At 37.0% G+C, this 15,465-nt stretch overlaps 1 protein-coding gene across 1 annotated transcript in view; it reads right to left on the bottom strand.

Annotated features, from left to right (window-relative positions):
* HOOK1 (hook microtubule tethering protein 1) overlaps positions 1-15,465 on the bottom strand; it is a 72,870-nt gene that overhangs the window by 4,917 nt on the left and 52,488 nt on the right. The window contains exons 13-21 of the mRNA XM_030325270.2: positions 14,699-14,786; positions 14,559-14,619; positions 11,932-12,072; positions 9,661-9,754; positions 7,956-7,990; positions 7,338-7,420; positions 6,611-6,711; positions 2,718-2,819; positions 321-389 (exon numbers count right to left, since the gene is read on the bottom strand). Of these exons, the coding sequence (XP_030181130.1) occupies positions 321-389; positions 2,718-2,819; positions 6,611-6,711; positions 7,338-7,420; positions 7,956-7,990; positions 9,661-9,754; positions 11,932-12,072; positions 14,559-14,619; positions 14,699-14,786 (774 nt within the window). The remainder of the gene's footprint in view (positions 1-320; positions 390-2,717; positions 2,820-6,610; positions 6,712-7,337; positions 7,421-7,955; positions 7,991-9,660; positions 9,755-11,931; positions 12,073-14,558; positions 14,620-14,698; positions 14,787-15,465) is intronic.

Here is a 15,465-nt window from a genome sequence, read left to right as displayed (position 1 = left end):
GAAACACTGCATGAAGCACAAATTAAATATTTTAGCTCAAATAAGGCAATTTTTAAAATATTTGTGAGCTGTTGTGTGTGTGCTTCATGTGCATCACCTAAAAACACTAAAGTATATAATTTGGATTATAACTCACATTAAAAAGAAGAGACTATGTCAGGAGATACCTGGGTACATGCACACAGGGCAACTTCTGTTTACTTATATACGTAAGCATGCATGTGTAATGATCTGTGGTAGAAAATATATTTCTTTCTGTGGCTCCTGGTCAAAACATTTGATAAACACAACATCCAATCACTGGCTGAATGTCAACTCACCTTATTGTACCAGGCAGAAACAATGAGTTTTTCTTCATAATCACGGAATTTTGCTACTTTACATTCACTCTGGAAAAAGACACAAGGACTATCAAAATCCCAGAAATAAACCCAAACTACCAAAACTGGAATCATTTTTTCACTCTGCTCATTGAGAGAATTTGAAAAATGCATCGTGTAGCACATAAAGCAGTCAAAATCTGAACTGGATCGGAGAAAGCATGCGCAACACCTTTAAGAAAGAGTAAGACTGTGACTAGTAAACCTTTAACTTCAAAAATTTTACTTGTAGGACAGCACTTAAGCAACAACAAATAAGAAACTCATGATTCTCATGCTACTGTCACCTATAAAGAGAGACGAAAGTAATAACCGGGTTAGATGACAAAACAGACCAGCATCTGTGGAGGACTCAAAACTAAGGAGAAAGAGGATGTAGTAAAACATATGCCAGAAAATCCTAAAGATCTCCTATAACGCTTAACCTGAATTTTTCTCTCTTGTTCCTCGGTCATCTGTATACTAGATTGCCTGTGGCCATGCTTGCGTGCTGACCTAGAGACTGACATCCATTTCTTAATTGCTCGAGTATAGCAAATTTAGTAATTTCATTGAGCACCAGATGCAGTTGGCTCACGTAAATATTCTACATAAACACGTGAGTGTTCCTACAGTGAGATGCTCACAGCAAGAAATGACGGGGGCAAGATGGCCTTTTGCTGGCTCACACCCACTCCAGACAATGACTCCCCAAGAACGATGGCAGATAGAATAACATCTGCTATTTATGTTACTCTCATTTTTGCTTCTTGCAGTGTATGCGCAGAGAAGTACACATGAACCAAAGCCCATATGCTGTGATGTAACCCAAGTTTCTCCTCAAAGCCCTATCATCAGAGGTGCCATTCTGTCTTTCTACTTGGTAGGGAGCTGCACTTGAAGCATTGACGATGCTGCACACGCTCACTGGCGTTCACTGGGAGGTGGATAATCAGGGCAACTCAGAGCTCGGGGGGTTTTCAGTCCAAGTCTCATTATTTTACAGATGAGGAGACCTAGGACCAGAGAGGAGAGGTGATAACTTTAGGAGAACTTACCAATAAAGCAGCAAACCTGGCCTCTCATTTATGTGATATTTAATGCTGGGAGTACAGGTATATAAGGTACACGCTCTGCCCTCAAACTCTGACACACACCAGGAAGAAGAACAATGCTATTGTGGGATGAATTAATGAGTTCAAAATACATGGAATCGCTATGGAGAAATAACCAACTTTGCCTAAGGAATCCAGGAAGACACATGTGAGTTGGATGCTGAAGAATGGATAGTATTTCCGCAGAGAGATGCCCCCATCCAGTGCTTTTTTTTACAGCACCTGACAAGGCCTGGACAAGCACTTAGCAAGGGCACATAGGCTGGTGTGCACTCTGAATGTCAAGTCTTTAAACAAAATAGTTCCACTACAGTCCATACACCCTGGCTCAGAAATAATATGAAGAAAATGGTAAATGAATACAACATGTTTCTCTGAAATACAACATTCCTAGTTGATTTAAAAAGAAACCTACTATCAATTACTCAAATTTCAAGGCTAGTATACAGATCTCATCATGGCTCTGCAATTACACATACATTATTATAAGGAAGCACATAATGACTTCAAGAATAGTATCACATCTCACCACGGTATTAAATAATTTTGTAAAACACTTTGCAAAGGAAACTAGAACATGCCCAATTATAAAATCTATGAATATACAGTTCCAGACTGACATACTTATTAACCCAGCCAGTAAAAATGATATGATCATCAGCACAAAAAATAAGTTCTAAAGACCTGGCTAATTAATGAGAAGATGTCATCGCTAACATAACTATGCATGATTAACAACCAAGACTGCCACTTCAGTGCAAGGACTTACTGGATTCTATGAGCACTTTCTTCCCCCAGGAATTGCAACTAATGAGTTTACTTAGGTTCCAGTGAGGAATAGGGAGAAGAAAAGAGAAGGAAAATCTAGTTAACAGAGTACTTTTTTTTAAAGGTGAGTTTGGTTCCTTTTTTTCCTTTATTTACTTATATTTTCTGAATGAACTCTAATCCACATAATTTTAAAAGGAGCTAACATTGTAACAGAACTCTATTAGCCACTAAGGGCTATCCACAGGACTGGCTGTTGTGGGAGTGACAGAGACAATGTAGCAGAGTAGATAAACTCCTATTGGCTGGTGAGATGCTTTGTGGTAAACATACTGAGCGCTAAAACATGGCATTGCCAGCTCCTGATTTCAACTTCTTGTGAAACTTGATCATTAATGGCAGATGCTGGACAGCAATTAATCATCAGGATTATACAGAATAATTAAAAGGAGACGTGTGAATATGAAAATTTTACCTCCAGAATCTCAATTCTTCTCTCTTTCTCTGCCAACTGCTTTCTAAGTAGCATTATTTCAGCTGATGCTGGATTTAGTTTGGGATCTAAAGTTTTTATTACCTGTTGAAAGAAAAAAAAAACAAATATTTTACATTTACTTTACATTATCAAGTACTGAAATATAAGAACCTATAAACCTCTGTGTATAAAGTGGAAAATTATCCAGAAAGTGATCCAGGTGTGAACTATGACTTTTTTTACAATTAAATTTGAGTAATAAAAATAACATTATAGAGGTAGAATGATATTATAATTCAGTACCAAAATGGGAAGATCCCTATCTCAAAATAAAATTTCCTTTCTCCAAGCCTCAGTACTCAGGGATAGTAATCTAGTCTTATTAAACTTTGAGCACTGAGGTCTTGAAACAACACTTTCCATATTTATCAGATACATTTTTTTAAAAAATTAAAAGAATGTGCTAATTATATAGGAACTCATTGTACAAAGTAACAAAAAAATTCTTAGCAACAACATTTTTTACTACCATTATCTAGTGAAATGTAACTCAATATGTAAGATCAATTTATTAGAAACTGATGACTTTGGGGGCGCCTGGGTGGCGCGGTCGGTTAAGCGTCCGACTTCAGCCAGGTCACGATCTCGCGGTCTGTGAGTTCGAGCCCCGCGTCGGGCTCTGGGCTGATGGCTCAGAGCCTGGAGCCTGTTTCCGATTCTGTGTCTCCCTCTCTCTCTGCCCCTCCCCCGTTCATGCTCTGTCTCTCTCTGTCCCAAAAATAAATAAAAAACGTTAAAAAAAAATTTAGAAAAAAAGAAACTGATGACTTTGTCTGCAATCCCTCGAGTGGCTCAATCACATTTATGGAAGTCACTAAAAGTTAGGTAAAAAGAGATTTTGCTCAGAATGCTGTTCATAGACTCAACTAAACTATGGAGCCAGCAGTATAACAGGAAATTAACTTGAAAATATCAGGTGTAAATTAGAAGACAAAAACAAATTTCCAATAATAAGGTCAGCTGTATGATGTAATTACAAATCTATTCAAAAAGATTTAAACTGATTTAAAGATTTCACCTATATTCACTGAGGTAAAGGAAAAAGACTGAAAGGTAATATGCCTAAAAATGACTGTGGTTCATTCAAAACAATTTGCTGAGTGCTGAATATGGCAGGCACTGACTATGGCCCGTGGGATACAGGAGGCTTGGTGCCTGCCTTCGAGGAGTTCACATTGTAAAAGCAGAGTTTAAATCATAATTTAATTACAGAGAACACATCATAATTTTGTACCTCTAAGTAATAAAATGTATGATTGTGACTTTTCTATATTTTCTGAATTTTCTATCATGGACATTATGTTACTATAATTAACCTCTCCCTCCAAATAATGTAAAGGTAAGAAATGAAATCATGTTTATCATACAAGCAATTGCTTTTTATTTTTATTTTTTAAATGTTTATTATTTGAGAGAGAGAGAGTGGGGGAGGGGTGCAGAGAGAGAGAGAGAGAGAGAGAGAGAGAGAGAGAATCTGAAGCAGGCTCCAGGCTATGAGCTGTCAGCACAGAGCCCAACGCGGGGCTTGAATTCACGAACTGCAAGATCATGACCTGAGCCAAAGTCAACCAACTGAGCCACCCAGGCGCTCCAGCAATTTTTTTTTTTAAATGATAGTACTTGATGATGACAAGAATATGGTATTCATGGTCACTGTTTTGTCTACTTAACTTTGATCCTTTTAGAATATCATTTAGATATATGTATCAAGCACATTATTAAAATGTTCTTATCCTTTGACCTAAAACTTCCATTTGACCCATTAGCTTAGGAACAAGACTAACAAAATAAGCCAAAATAAGGGGCAAGCTTTCTATATAAATAAGTTGCCTATAGTCTTATTTCTAGAAGCAAGAAGGAAAAAGAAATGGAAACAAACTATTTCCACAACAGGATGATGACTAAATTACTATATACTGCATTCAACTGAATATTTATAGCCATTCTTTTACTTTGCACCCTCCGCTCCAGAAGCGTCTGTCTTGTTTACCTCTCTGTTCCCTGTGCTAAGTATAATAGTTGCTTAATAAATATTAAAGTATGTTTATATAACATGAGGGAATTATTTTAAACTTTCAAAATATAAATTGTATGTGCTATGATCATACAAATTGTGTGTGTCTATGTCTGCAATCATGGACGTAGTATACACTGAAAAAAATGCACAGTTAAGAAGAAAGGGAATCTTTCTATGTTTTATATTTTCTACTAAAAGCACTTATATAGTTGAGAGACACTAGACTGTGGCAGAGACTGTCTGGATATTTACCAAGACTCCCTAGAAGTTGAGTGCAGCTGTGTGCCTATATTCTGCCCACTGCAGTGAGGGTGAAAGTTGTTCATGTGACTCCCAGGCCCACCCCGTTACTATCTCCGGTATGGTCTAGGCTGGCTGCCCTCGTCTACCAGCTGGACTAAGTCAAGCACAGCTGGGAACATTGTGTTCAAGAAGGCAAAGACTCTGTCAGCTGGGGGCTCGGGGACACTGCACGGAGCAGAGCCCCTCCCCCATTGAAAAATGGACTTCATGTGAAGCCTTGAGATCTTGAGGTGTATCTGTTGTTGCAGGTAATATGGACAACTTAATAAATACAAAATTCAAACATAAAAAGAATAGATACATTAGCAGTATTTTAAACCTTCATCATATAATCCTCTTGTTTATTCAACAAATAGAAAAGAGTATATTGATATTCTCTAAAAGAGAATATTTTAAGAAAATACATGGTATTCATGGAAATAAACGATTTTATGAGAATGTTCTTACAGATATTTAAGTTGGAAATAGGGAAAAAGACCAGTCTGGTAAACATTAGAAGAGTGTTTAACTATCTAATCTAAATTAAATCGTAAAACAATTTTAACCAAGTTTGAAGAGCAAAATTTTCACAAAGGCAAACATTCATTTTAAGAACTAAAGATTCCAGGGGCACCTGGGTGGCTCAGTCAGTTAAACATCCAACTTCCGCTCAGGTCATGATCTCATAGTTCATGGGTTCAAGCCCCACATCGGGCTCTGGTGACAGCTCGGAGCCTGGAGCCTGCTTCAGATTCTGTGTCTCCCTCTCTTTCTGCCCCTCCCACATTCATGCTCTGTCTCTCAAAAATAAATAAAAGTTAAAAAAAAAATTTAAGAGCTAAAGATTCCATACTTTCTTAAATTTTTTTTTTAATGTTTATTTATTTTTGAGAGACAGAGAGACAGAGTGAGAGCGGGGGAGGGGCAGAAGAAGAGGAAGACACAGAATCTGAAACAGGCTCCGGGCTCTGAGCCCTCAGCACAGAGCCCAATGTGGGACTTGAACTCACGAACCATGAGATCATGACCTGAGCCGAAGTTGGACTGAGCCACCCAGGCGCCCCTTAAAATTCTTTCTTTAACATTTATTCATTTGTGAGAGACAGAGAGTGAGTGGAGGAGGGACAGAGAGAGAGGGAGACACAGAATCCGAAGCAGGCTCCAGGCTCTGGGCTGTCAGCACAGAGCCCGATGCGGGGCTCAAACTCGCGAACTGTGAGATCATGATCTGAGCCGGAGTCGGACGCCGAACCTACTGAGCCACCCAGGCACCCCATGATTCCATACTTTCTAATAGTCGTCTTCTCTAATGAGGTCACTGCAGTCCCCGTTTAAACTGTCCAAGAACAGCCCTGTGTTTGTTTTACATGATGCTGATGAGTGAGAGGGAGAGACTGTGAGGACTGACCCGCAAGGCAGGGTAGAGTCAGAAAAGGGACATGATGCATATTTAAGAGAGATGACCTCATGGGTGGAATGGGCCTTATGAGAACCTGAGTCAGAAGACTTGATCTCTGAAAGGTAAGCCACTCACATTCCTTGCTTTCTCCAAGTACATTTTGTATCTTTCCTCCATTGCTTTCATATCTTCATCTTTCTTCTGAAGAGCAGCTTCAAGTTCATTGATCTTTTGCACTATTATTGAAAATGAAATGAAACATGACCAATTTAAAATATTCCCTCCTCACACAAAAATTATACTTATCTGATTTTTTTCGAAAGGACTGATAAGAGAACTTAAAAGAGAAATGTTTATTTCTTCTTTGTAGTGAATTCGTATCTAAAACCTTTGAACTACAGCTAACATATCCTCAATCATTTCATATTATTTTTTCTTAAAAATATCTATAATCTGCTTTATCCAGCTTTTCTCCCTTCTATCAAGTGTTTCAATGAGCAAATACACTTCAGCATGTAAGCACAATCATCATAAGAAAATAAAGCAGTCCTTCTACATACTGTTTAAGGCTCAATTTAATTTTATTATAAATTATTTTATTTACATTTCCACAGTATTAATTCTATTATATGTTACCATGTTTGATACTCCTATATATCAATCAGTTCATTTTATTAGACTTTTTCGCTTTAAAATCAGATCACTTGTTAATCACTGAAATCACTAAAACATTATCATGGTTCTTATTTGCAATGTACGCATTTATGGAGTGTCTGAAAATTTATACACAGTTCTTGCATCTTTCAACTAAAAAAGGCAAGTCCTTAGTCGTAGTCTGATCCAGGTTTTTACAAATACCTACCATTCTGGTTTACATCTGGCTGAAGATCTTCAATGAGTTCTTGTTTCTTCTGTAATTCTTCCTGGACCTCAGTTAGTTTTTCCCTAAGTAGTGGAAAGAGCATGGAGTTTTGGAAGCAAACAGACCTGAGAATGAAAACTGATTTCTGCCACAGGACATTTGTGGACTGTGGCCAAATCACTTTCTGATCCTGAATCTCCTCACCTGTAAAATGGGCATAATACCTGACACATATTATAGGCTTGTTGTGAGAGGGTAAACTGCCTGACACATGACAGGTGCTAAAAATGTTAATTTTTCCCTCTCATCCTTGCTTCCTAAGAAAGTCGGAGGAAATATTTTATTGGTTAAACATCCCACATCTCCACATGTGACAGCTGTCTACTTTGTAAACTCTTCAAATGACATTAGTGATGGAAAAATGTAGGATTTGGGATCATTGACAGGCAGGCTGAACATTTTAGCGCGTTTTTCTTTTCACTTCTTGATGGCAGTGGTGAACATTCAATTGGCATCAGGGGGTTTCTCTTACAAACAAAGTCAGAAAAGGATACTAACTTTAGAAGTTTTTAAAACCCTTCCCCTCTCATATTTGAAATGAAATATCAGTTTACTTACATATGAGCTTCCAACTTCTGCTTTAGTTTGCTGGACTATAAAAATTAAAAAAAGTTGCTGTAAGATAACTATTGTGACAAGATAAATTTTCCAGACATCAAAATCTCTTTACCTCCTTTTGAAGTGTATTATTTAAAATTATAAATTTTTTAAAAATTTGTATTTCTAATAACATACTTGTAAAGACATAAAATTACAGGTGTTTTTTACTTCAAAGGGAAAGGAAAGGAGGTTAGGAAATGACATAAGGATGACAAGAGTAGAAAGAAAAGTGCTTCATATTTCTGAATACCATGAAAATAAAATTTGAACTTGAAGAAAAATACCAAATGCAAGCTGAATGTGATATATTGAGGAGTATCAAACATTTAAAAATCCTTTTTTAAAATACATAATTTAAGATGTTAGGCCCTTAGTGAAGAATAGACTTAAATAATTATCTTTATAATAAAGCTTTATCATTATAAATGCAGGCACTTTAATATTAACATCAAAATGAAGAGGATTTTGTTAAAAAATAAAATTCAAAACATAAAACTTCCTCTTTAAAAAGCAGGAGTTTAAATTGCAACACTAGCTCTGTATCATCTACTGAAAAGTTGAAGGGTTTAAAATACATAATCTGAAACATGACTTAGACACTAATAATTTATTTTTAAAAGATAAATAGAACATATTTAAAAACACTGCAATCCAAAATGTACTCCCTCAAAGAGATCCCATTTTAAAAGTATTCTCTATTGTGGCTTAAAAAAATATTCATATTAGAGAGGTTACAATACCGTATATATGCACATATGAGATGCCGCCATGCATGAGACGATTTCTATTTTCCAAGCCCCCGGGGAAAAAAGAAAAAATCATATAAAGCATATAACAGACAGAGAGGAAACACAACCCTTTCAGTCTTCCTTTTCACCTCTTTACTTACTCTTCATAGCTTTCTCCCCCCGTCAACACAGATCTAACCACCTCAGCTTCCATCTAACCAGTACCTAATACACACAGAGCCCTGTCTTTTCGTTGTTGTTTCCATTAAATGCCTTCCTCCCTCTGTCGTTACTTCCTTCCCCCTGCATACAGAGCTCAAACTACAGACACACTGTTAGGTGCATTCGGGTTGGGGCTGTTGAGTTCTGCTGAGTCCTCTTCTCTCTGCCCTCACAATGTTTGCCATCAAAAACAGATTCGAAGCAGCAAGGCCACGAGTCGGCATGGAAGAAGGGAAGAAATACGAGGTGATGCTTTCAAAACTGCATTACGGTTTCTGTCCTTTGGAGGTTAGTATGATCCACTCCTATAAGGCTCTTTGGTAGAGATTATTTTCTCCCTCTCCCTTTTCCTGTTAGAAGTTTTCCTCAATTCTGACCACTGAGCACTCTCAACCAGGACTTTTCTGAGGCCCACCCTGTTGGTGTCCCAGCAGAGCCATGAAGACCTCACCGGCAGCACACCAGCAACCGTGAAGTTAGGTGTAGCTGTTGAAGTAGGACAGATAGAAATCACCTTCAATACATATGATTAATTTATAGGCTCCAAGGTGGCAAAATCATAGCATCCGTTATGCAGATATATACGGTATTCAAGGGTATCCTCTTTGATAAGGGTGGCATGGCACTTTCAAACACAAGACGAATTTGGGCGTTAGGACCTCTCGCAGAGAGTCCACATTCAGCAGAATTATTACAGCTTTCAAGTTACTTACACTTTCTCCTTCAGACTTGGAGCCTTGTTCCTGTAAAGATTTCTGGAGGTCCTCAATCTGCTGCTGCAATTCTCGGATGCGCTCTTTGCTCAGCCTATTGTAAGACGGATCATATACATTTATTTGTATGGAAAGTCAAAGTAGTTAAGGATCTATAAAGGTGCATTTGTGTAACTGGTGCATTTAATAGTAATAATGAAGGCTGAACAATTATCTGTGGCTAGGTTTAATATATAGTATAGTAGGCTACTTGCAAAGAAATATTTTTTAAAAAGAAGACATTTATCCAGGAAGTATATACACCCACATGTAAAAATTCAAGATACTTAAGTGCCAGTTGCAAAAGCACATCATTTCTGCACAGTACTCACTGGTAAAAGAAATTAGAAAACTAGCTCAGTTTTCCTACAGTTGTATTTTTAAAAAATTTTTTTAATATTTATTTTTGAGCGACAGAGAGAAAGAGAGAGAACTATCAAAGGAACAGCAAAGAGAGAGAGGGAGACAAAGAATCCAAAGCAGGCTCCAGGCTCTGAGCCATCAGCACAGAGCCCGATGCAGGGCTTGAACACAGGAACCATGAGATCATGACCTGAGCTGATGTCAGATGGTCAACCGACTGAGCCACCCAGGTGCCCCCTTACAGGTGTATTTTTAATGAATGGGAACTAGGTTTCTTTTTGTTTCAGATTTCATAGTGTACTGACAAAGGTCACCGTTTTCCAACCATCTCTTCATAATTTTTTGTTTAAATTAAAGAGACTAACACTAGCAACTAATGCAGATTTTTAACTTGGCAAAACCTCATTCTTTAAAACCCTGCTTGAGAATTGCCTCTAATGAGGTTTCCAGCAAGAAAGAGAATCTCTCTCTTTTCATGTATATATGACCCAACACACCTGCCCATTATAATGCCCCATTGTTCGAGTTATCAGATAATGTAATTATCTATTCATATGTCTATCTTCCTGTTTTAACTTTCTAAAAGCTGAAACTTTGTATCGCCAGTGCTGATATTGAATTGCAGAGGATAGTAATATTTGATGGTCCCTTCACAAAGCTAAAATGTTATTCTTTTTTCAACCACAGTTGATGTAATACTATATATACAAGTTTGAGAAACCAGGTTCAAGTGTATCTAAAATTCCTGGTCTCTAAGATCCAATAAAGGTTGGTCAAATAAAACCAAATACTTTTACTGAAAAATATGCCATATATAAGAGGCAAGTTAGCATAGTGTTTAAGAGTCCAGACTCAGGAGTCAGAATGACAGAAAGTTCAAATGTGCAATCGAGAACTTACTAGCTAGCTTATGACTTTGGATAAGTTACTTAACCTCCTTGAACCTCAGCTTCCTTATCCATAAAAGAGATAATTACAGTCCCTATTTCACAGAGTTACTCTGAGGTTTTCTGAGTTAATACCAAACAAGTGCTTAGAAGGTAATACTATATATTACCTTTAGTAAATAGTTTCTAAGTTACCAGTAAAAGAACTCCTATTTCTCTCTGGGATTTGCATAATAAATATATAATACAATATAACACTTGTGCTTTTAACAATTTAATACTTGTTTTTCGAGACAGTCTTACAATAAATAGTTTTTTCTTAAAAACTTCAGAAACATTGCTAACAGTTTTAAATGACAGCTGTTGAATGAACAGGAATTTTCTTTCCTAAAAAGTTAAGAATGTAGAAAAAATGTAAAATGTATATTTAGAAAAATTTAAAAATAAATTTTGCTTTTCAACATCAGGGAAGTGGCTGGCATACAGTGAACACTTTATCAATGTTATATATTTTTAATATTATAATTTTTAAGCCCCTCCTCAGTATCAGATAAGTACGTCATTTGCTTTAAATACGTTATCTGTGAATCTTCATAACAACCTGCAAATAGGTATCACCTCCAGTTATAGCTGAGGACATTAAGTGTGAATTTAAGTAACTTGCCCAGAACAAAACTGTTAATAGGTTTAAATAGAGGTGGCACTCAAATTTGACTCCACAGTCTATGTTCCATCCAAGCACTGACTGCAATCGAAACCCGGATTGTCATTTACTCATTTGTTAAATTTTCTGAGAATTATGAAGACATATAAATGAAATTCAAGAATGAGAAACCTGGTTACTAAAGTGTGCGAGAAGCAATGGGAGTGAGAGACTAAACTCCTAACTATTTCAATTACGATGTTATCTCCCTCTTCTGTGAGTCAAGATTTGGTGGCTACCTAATGGAATCACTGTGACAATTACAAAAGAGTGGGTCACCTTTGCTCGGTTTCCAGTTCATTCATCTTGCGGTGCTTCTGTTCTAGCTGTTCCTGGAGTTCCTCAATACGTTCATTCTCAGTACCTTCCTGTTGCAAGCGAAGCATCTTATTTTCATGTTGCAGTCGAATAAATACTTCCCTGATGTTGAAAAGAAAATTTATTTTTAAATTTTTCTAAATAATACGTTTTGCTTTTTTTTACATCCTTAGCTTTTTAGGAAAGAAAATTCCTGTTCATTCAATAGCTGTCATTTAAAACTGTTAGCAATGTTTCTGAAAGTTTTTAAGAAAAAGCCTACATATATTGTAAGACTGTCCTGAAAAACAAGTTGTGAATTTTTAAAAGCACAAGTGTTATATCATATTAAATATTTATTATGCAAATCCCAAAGAGAAACAGGAGTTCTTTCACTGGTAACTTAGAAACTATTTACTGGGGCGCCTGGGTGGCGCAGTCGGTTAAGCGTCCGACTTCAGCCAGGTCACGATCTCGCGGTCCGGGAGTTCAAGCCCCGCGTCAGGCTCTGGGCTGATGGCTCAGAGCCTGGAGCCTGTTTCCGATTCTGTGTCTCCCTCTCTCTCTGCCCCTCCCCCGTTCATGCTCTGTCTCTCTCTGTCCCAAAAATAAATAAAAACGTTGAAAAAAAAAATTTAAAAATAAAAAAAAATAAAAAAAAATTAAAAAAAAAGAAACTATTTACTAAAGGTAATATAGAAACTATTTACTAAAAGTAATATATAGTATATCCTCAGAAAACATAAATTAAAAGCAATAGGTTTAAGAAATCAGTTTGCTTATGGGGTGCCTGAGTGGCTCAGTCAGTTGAAGTCTCTGACTCTTGATTTCGGCTCAGGTCATGATCTCACAGTTTGTGAGTTCGAGCCCCATATCAGGTTTCACACTGACAGAGCACCTTCACTCGCTCTCTCTCTCAAAATAAATAAATAAACGTAAAAAAAAGAAATCAGTTTGTTTAATATTTTTATTTTTTTAATGTTTATTTATTTTTGAGAGAGACAGAGAGACAGAGAGAGAGAGAGAGCAAGGGAGGGGCAGAGAGAGAGGGAGACACAAATCCAAAGCAGGCTCCAGGCTCTGAGCTGTCAGCACAGAGCCCAACTTAGCGCTCGAACTCGTGAACTGGGAGATCATGACCTGAGCCAAAGTTGGATGCTTAACCAACTGGGCCCACCAGGTGCCCCTAGTTTGCTTAATATTTTTAAATATACTTTCATGATGACAGGCCTATCACTGTCTCTAGATTATTTTTGTTTTCAAAAAAAATCTTTATTAAAAGTTTACATACACATATTTTCTAAAATGCAAATGATAGGAATGATATTAAAGAAAAAAGTAATGTTCTCCTACCTGCCTCCCTAAATGCAATTTCTCAGAAGCAACTAATTTCAATTAATCTCAGTTTGTGTTCTTCTGAATGACAGCATCATGACTTTAAACTATAGGCTCATATGGCTATTTTAAAGTGATATTAATATCACTGGATACTAACTAACAAGTTGCTTTCCAGTCCAACAGGTAAAGAGCTCTGTCTTAACAACAAAAGTTGAACAAAATGAAAGTCAACAAATTTGCAAACTATACGCTAAGTGAAACAAGTCAGTCACAAAAGGCTGCATATTGTATGACTGTATGTATATGAAATTCTGTAACAAGCAAATGGACAAAGAGTCAACTCTTGGTTGCCTGGGGCTGGAGCTGGAGGAGAAGCAGGGATGAGGAATGACTGCTAATAGGGACAGGGTATCCTTCTGGGGGAATGAAATGTTCTCAAATTAGATGGCTGCACAACTCTAGGACTACACTAAAAACCACTGAGCTGTACAACTGTAAATGGGTGAGTTGTATCTCAATAAATCTGCTTAAAAGGTAGAATTTGAAGTAGTAAATAAAACTCTTACCACAAAAAAGAAAACCATAAAAACTACCAGATTAGTCAAATGCCTACAAGTAAACATAGCAGTAAAATATGAAAATAAAAGCTGGTGAAGAAGAATCTCTAAAATTTATATTTTATTTAACTTCTGCTTAATCCTCCTGCTATATTTGACAGCCCCTTTCCTATTGGCTTCACCCATGTGGATTTAAAGGCCATGTATAAAAAGGGTTTTCCGTAGAGCTTATGGGTAAGGAAAGAAGTTCAACACAGTAAAAGTCATATCATAAAAACCAGAATATCTCATTCAGCAAGTCTGTGAAATTTTACTTCTGATAACACCTAAAACTGCTAAAGTAGCAATAACAATCTAAGAAGCTCAAGCAGGTGAGACAAAGTATTTTGAGCTCTATGACTCATAAAATGGAACATTTTAGGGGCGCCTGGGTGGCGCAGTCGGTTAAGCGTCCGACTTCAGCCAGGTCACGATCTCGCGGTCCGGGAGTTCGAGCCCCGCGTCGGGCTCTGGGCTGATGGCTCAGAGCCTGGAGCCTGTTTCCGATTCTGTGTCTCCCTCTCTCTCTGCCCCTCCCCAATTCATGCTCTGTCTCTCTCTGTCCCAAAAATAAAAAAAATAAAAAAAAAAAATAAAATGGAACATTTTAAAGGCTAATCATTTTTTTAAAGAAATCACATTTCTAATATTATCAATTAATAAAAACACATTTACCTGTATTCCACAGGCATAATCTCAGCAGCAAGATTCTCAAAACTTTTTGTAGCAGACGCATCTAAACAACAACAATGAAAGATCAACATTTCAGCATTTCTATCATTAAAAAAAACTTTCAAAAATCCAACAAAATTCACCTGTTTGGTTTAGATGATCTTGTTGTACTTGTGAACATCGAAGCTCTTCATTCGTTTCTTTCAGAGTATCACGCTGTTCTATTAGTCTCTAAAAAAGAATTGTTTACATGAGCAGAACAATTAATTGTTTCCACAAGAAATGTACTTTATGGTTATAACAATTTATCTTAGCAAACTAATTTCCTAATTGTTGCTTAGTTATTTAAAAATGACAATATTTGGGGCGCCTGGGTGGCTCAGTTGGTTAAGCGTCCGACTTCGGCTCAGGTCATGATCTCACGGTCTGTGGGTTCGAGCCCCGCATCAGGCTCTGTGCTGACAGCTCAGAACCTGGAGCCTGTTTCAGATTCTGTGTCTCCCTCTTTCTCTGACCCTCCCCTGTTCATGCTTTCTCTCTCTCTGTCTCAAAAATAAATAAATGTTTAAATAAATAAATAAATAAATAAATAAATAAAATAAAAAAATAAAAATGACAATATTTTAGTTTTAGTGCTAAATCACGTAAATAATCTTTATACAACACAAATCTTGTGATTTCAAAGATAATATACCTTTGAACCAAACTGATGTAATTATGCAACAGAGTACAAATATGCAACTGTGGAGTAATTAGTAAAAAGTATGGACTCTGGAGGCAAATAGATCGTGGCTTGAATTCCAGGTTCCCTATTTCCTAGTTAAATTATGCAGGGTGAGTTATTTAGTTCTTTGGCTTTAGGATCCACACCATCAAAATGGAAATGCTGATACTTAGATCCTTGCAAAGG

This window comes from Lynx canadensis, chromosome C1 (assembly GCF_007474595.2).
Source record: "Lynx canadensis isolate LIC74 chromosome C1, mLynCan4.pri.v2, whole genome shotgun sequence".
Classification (NCBI taxonomy): Eukaryota; Metazoa; Chordata; class Mammalia; order Carnivora; family Felidae; genus Lynx; species Lynx canadensis.
The sequence above is the reverse complement of the archived record's forward strand: the minus strand, read 5'-3'. Positions and strand labels throughout refer to the sequence as shown.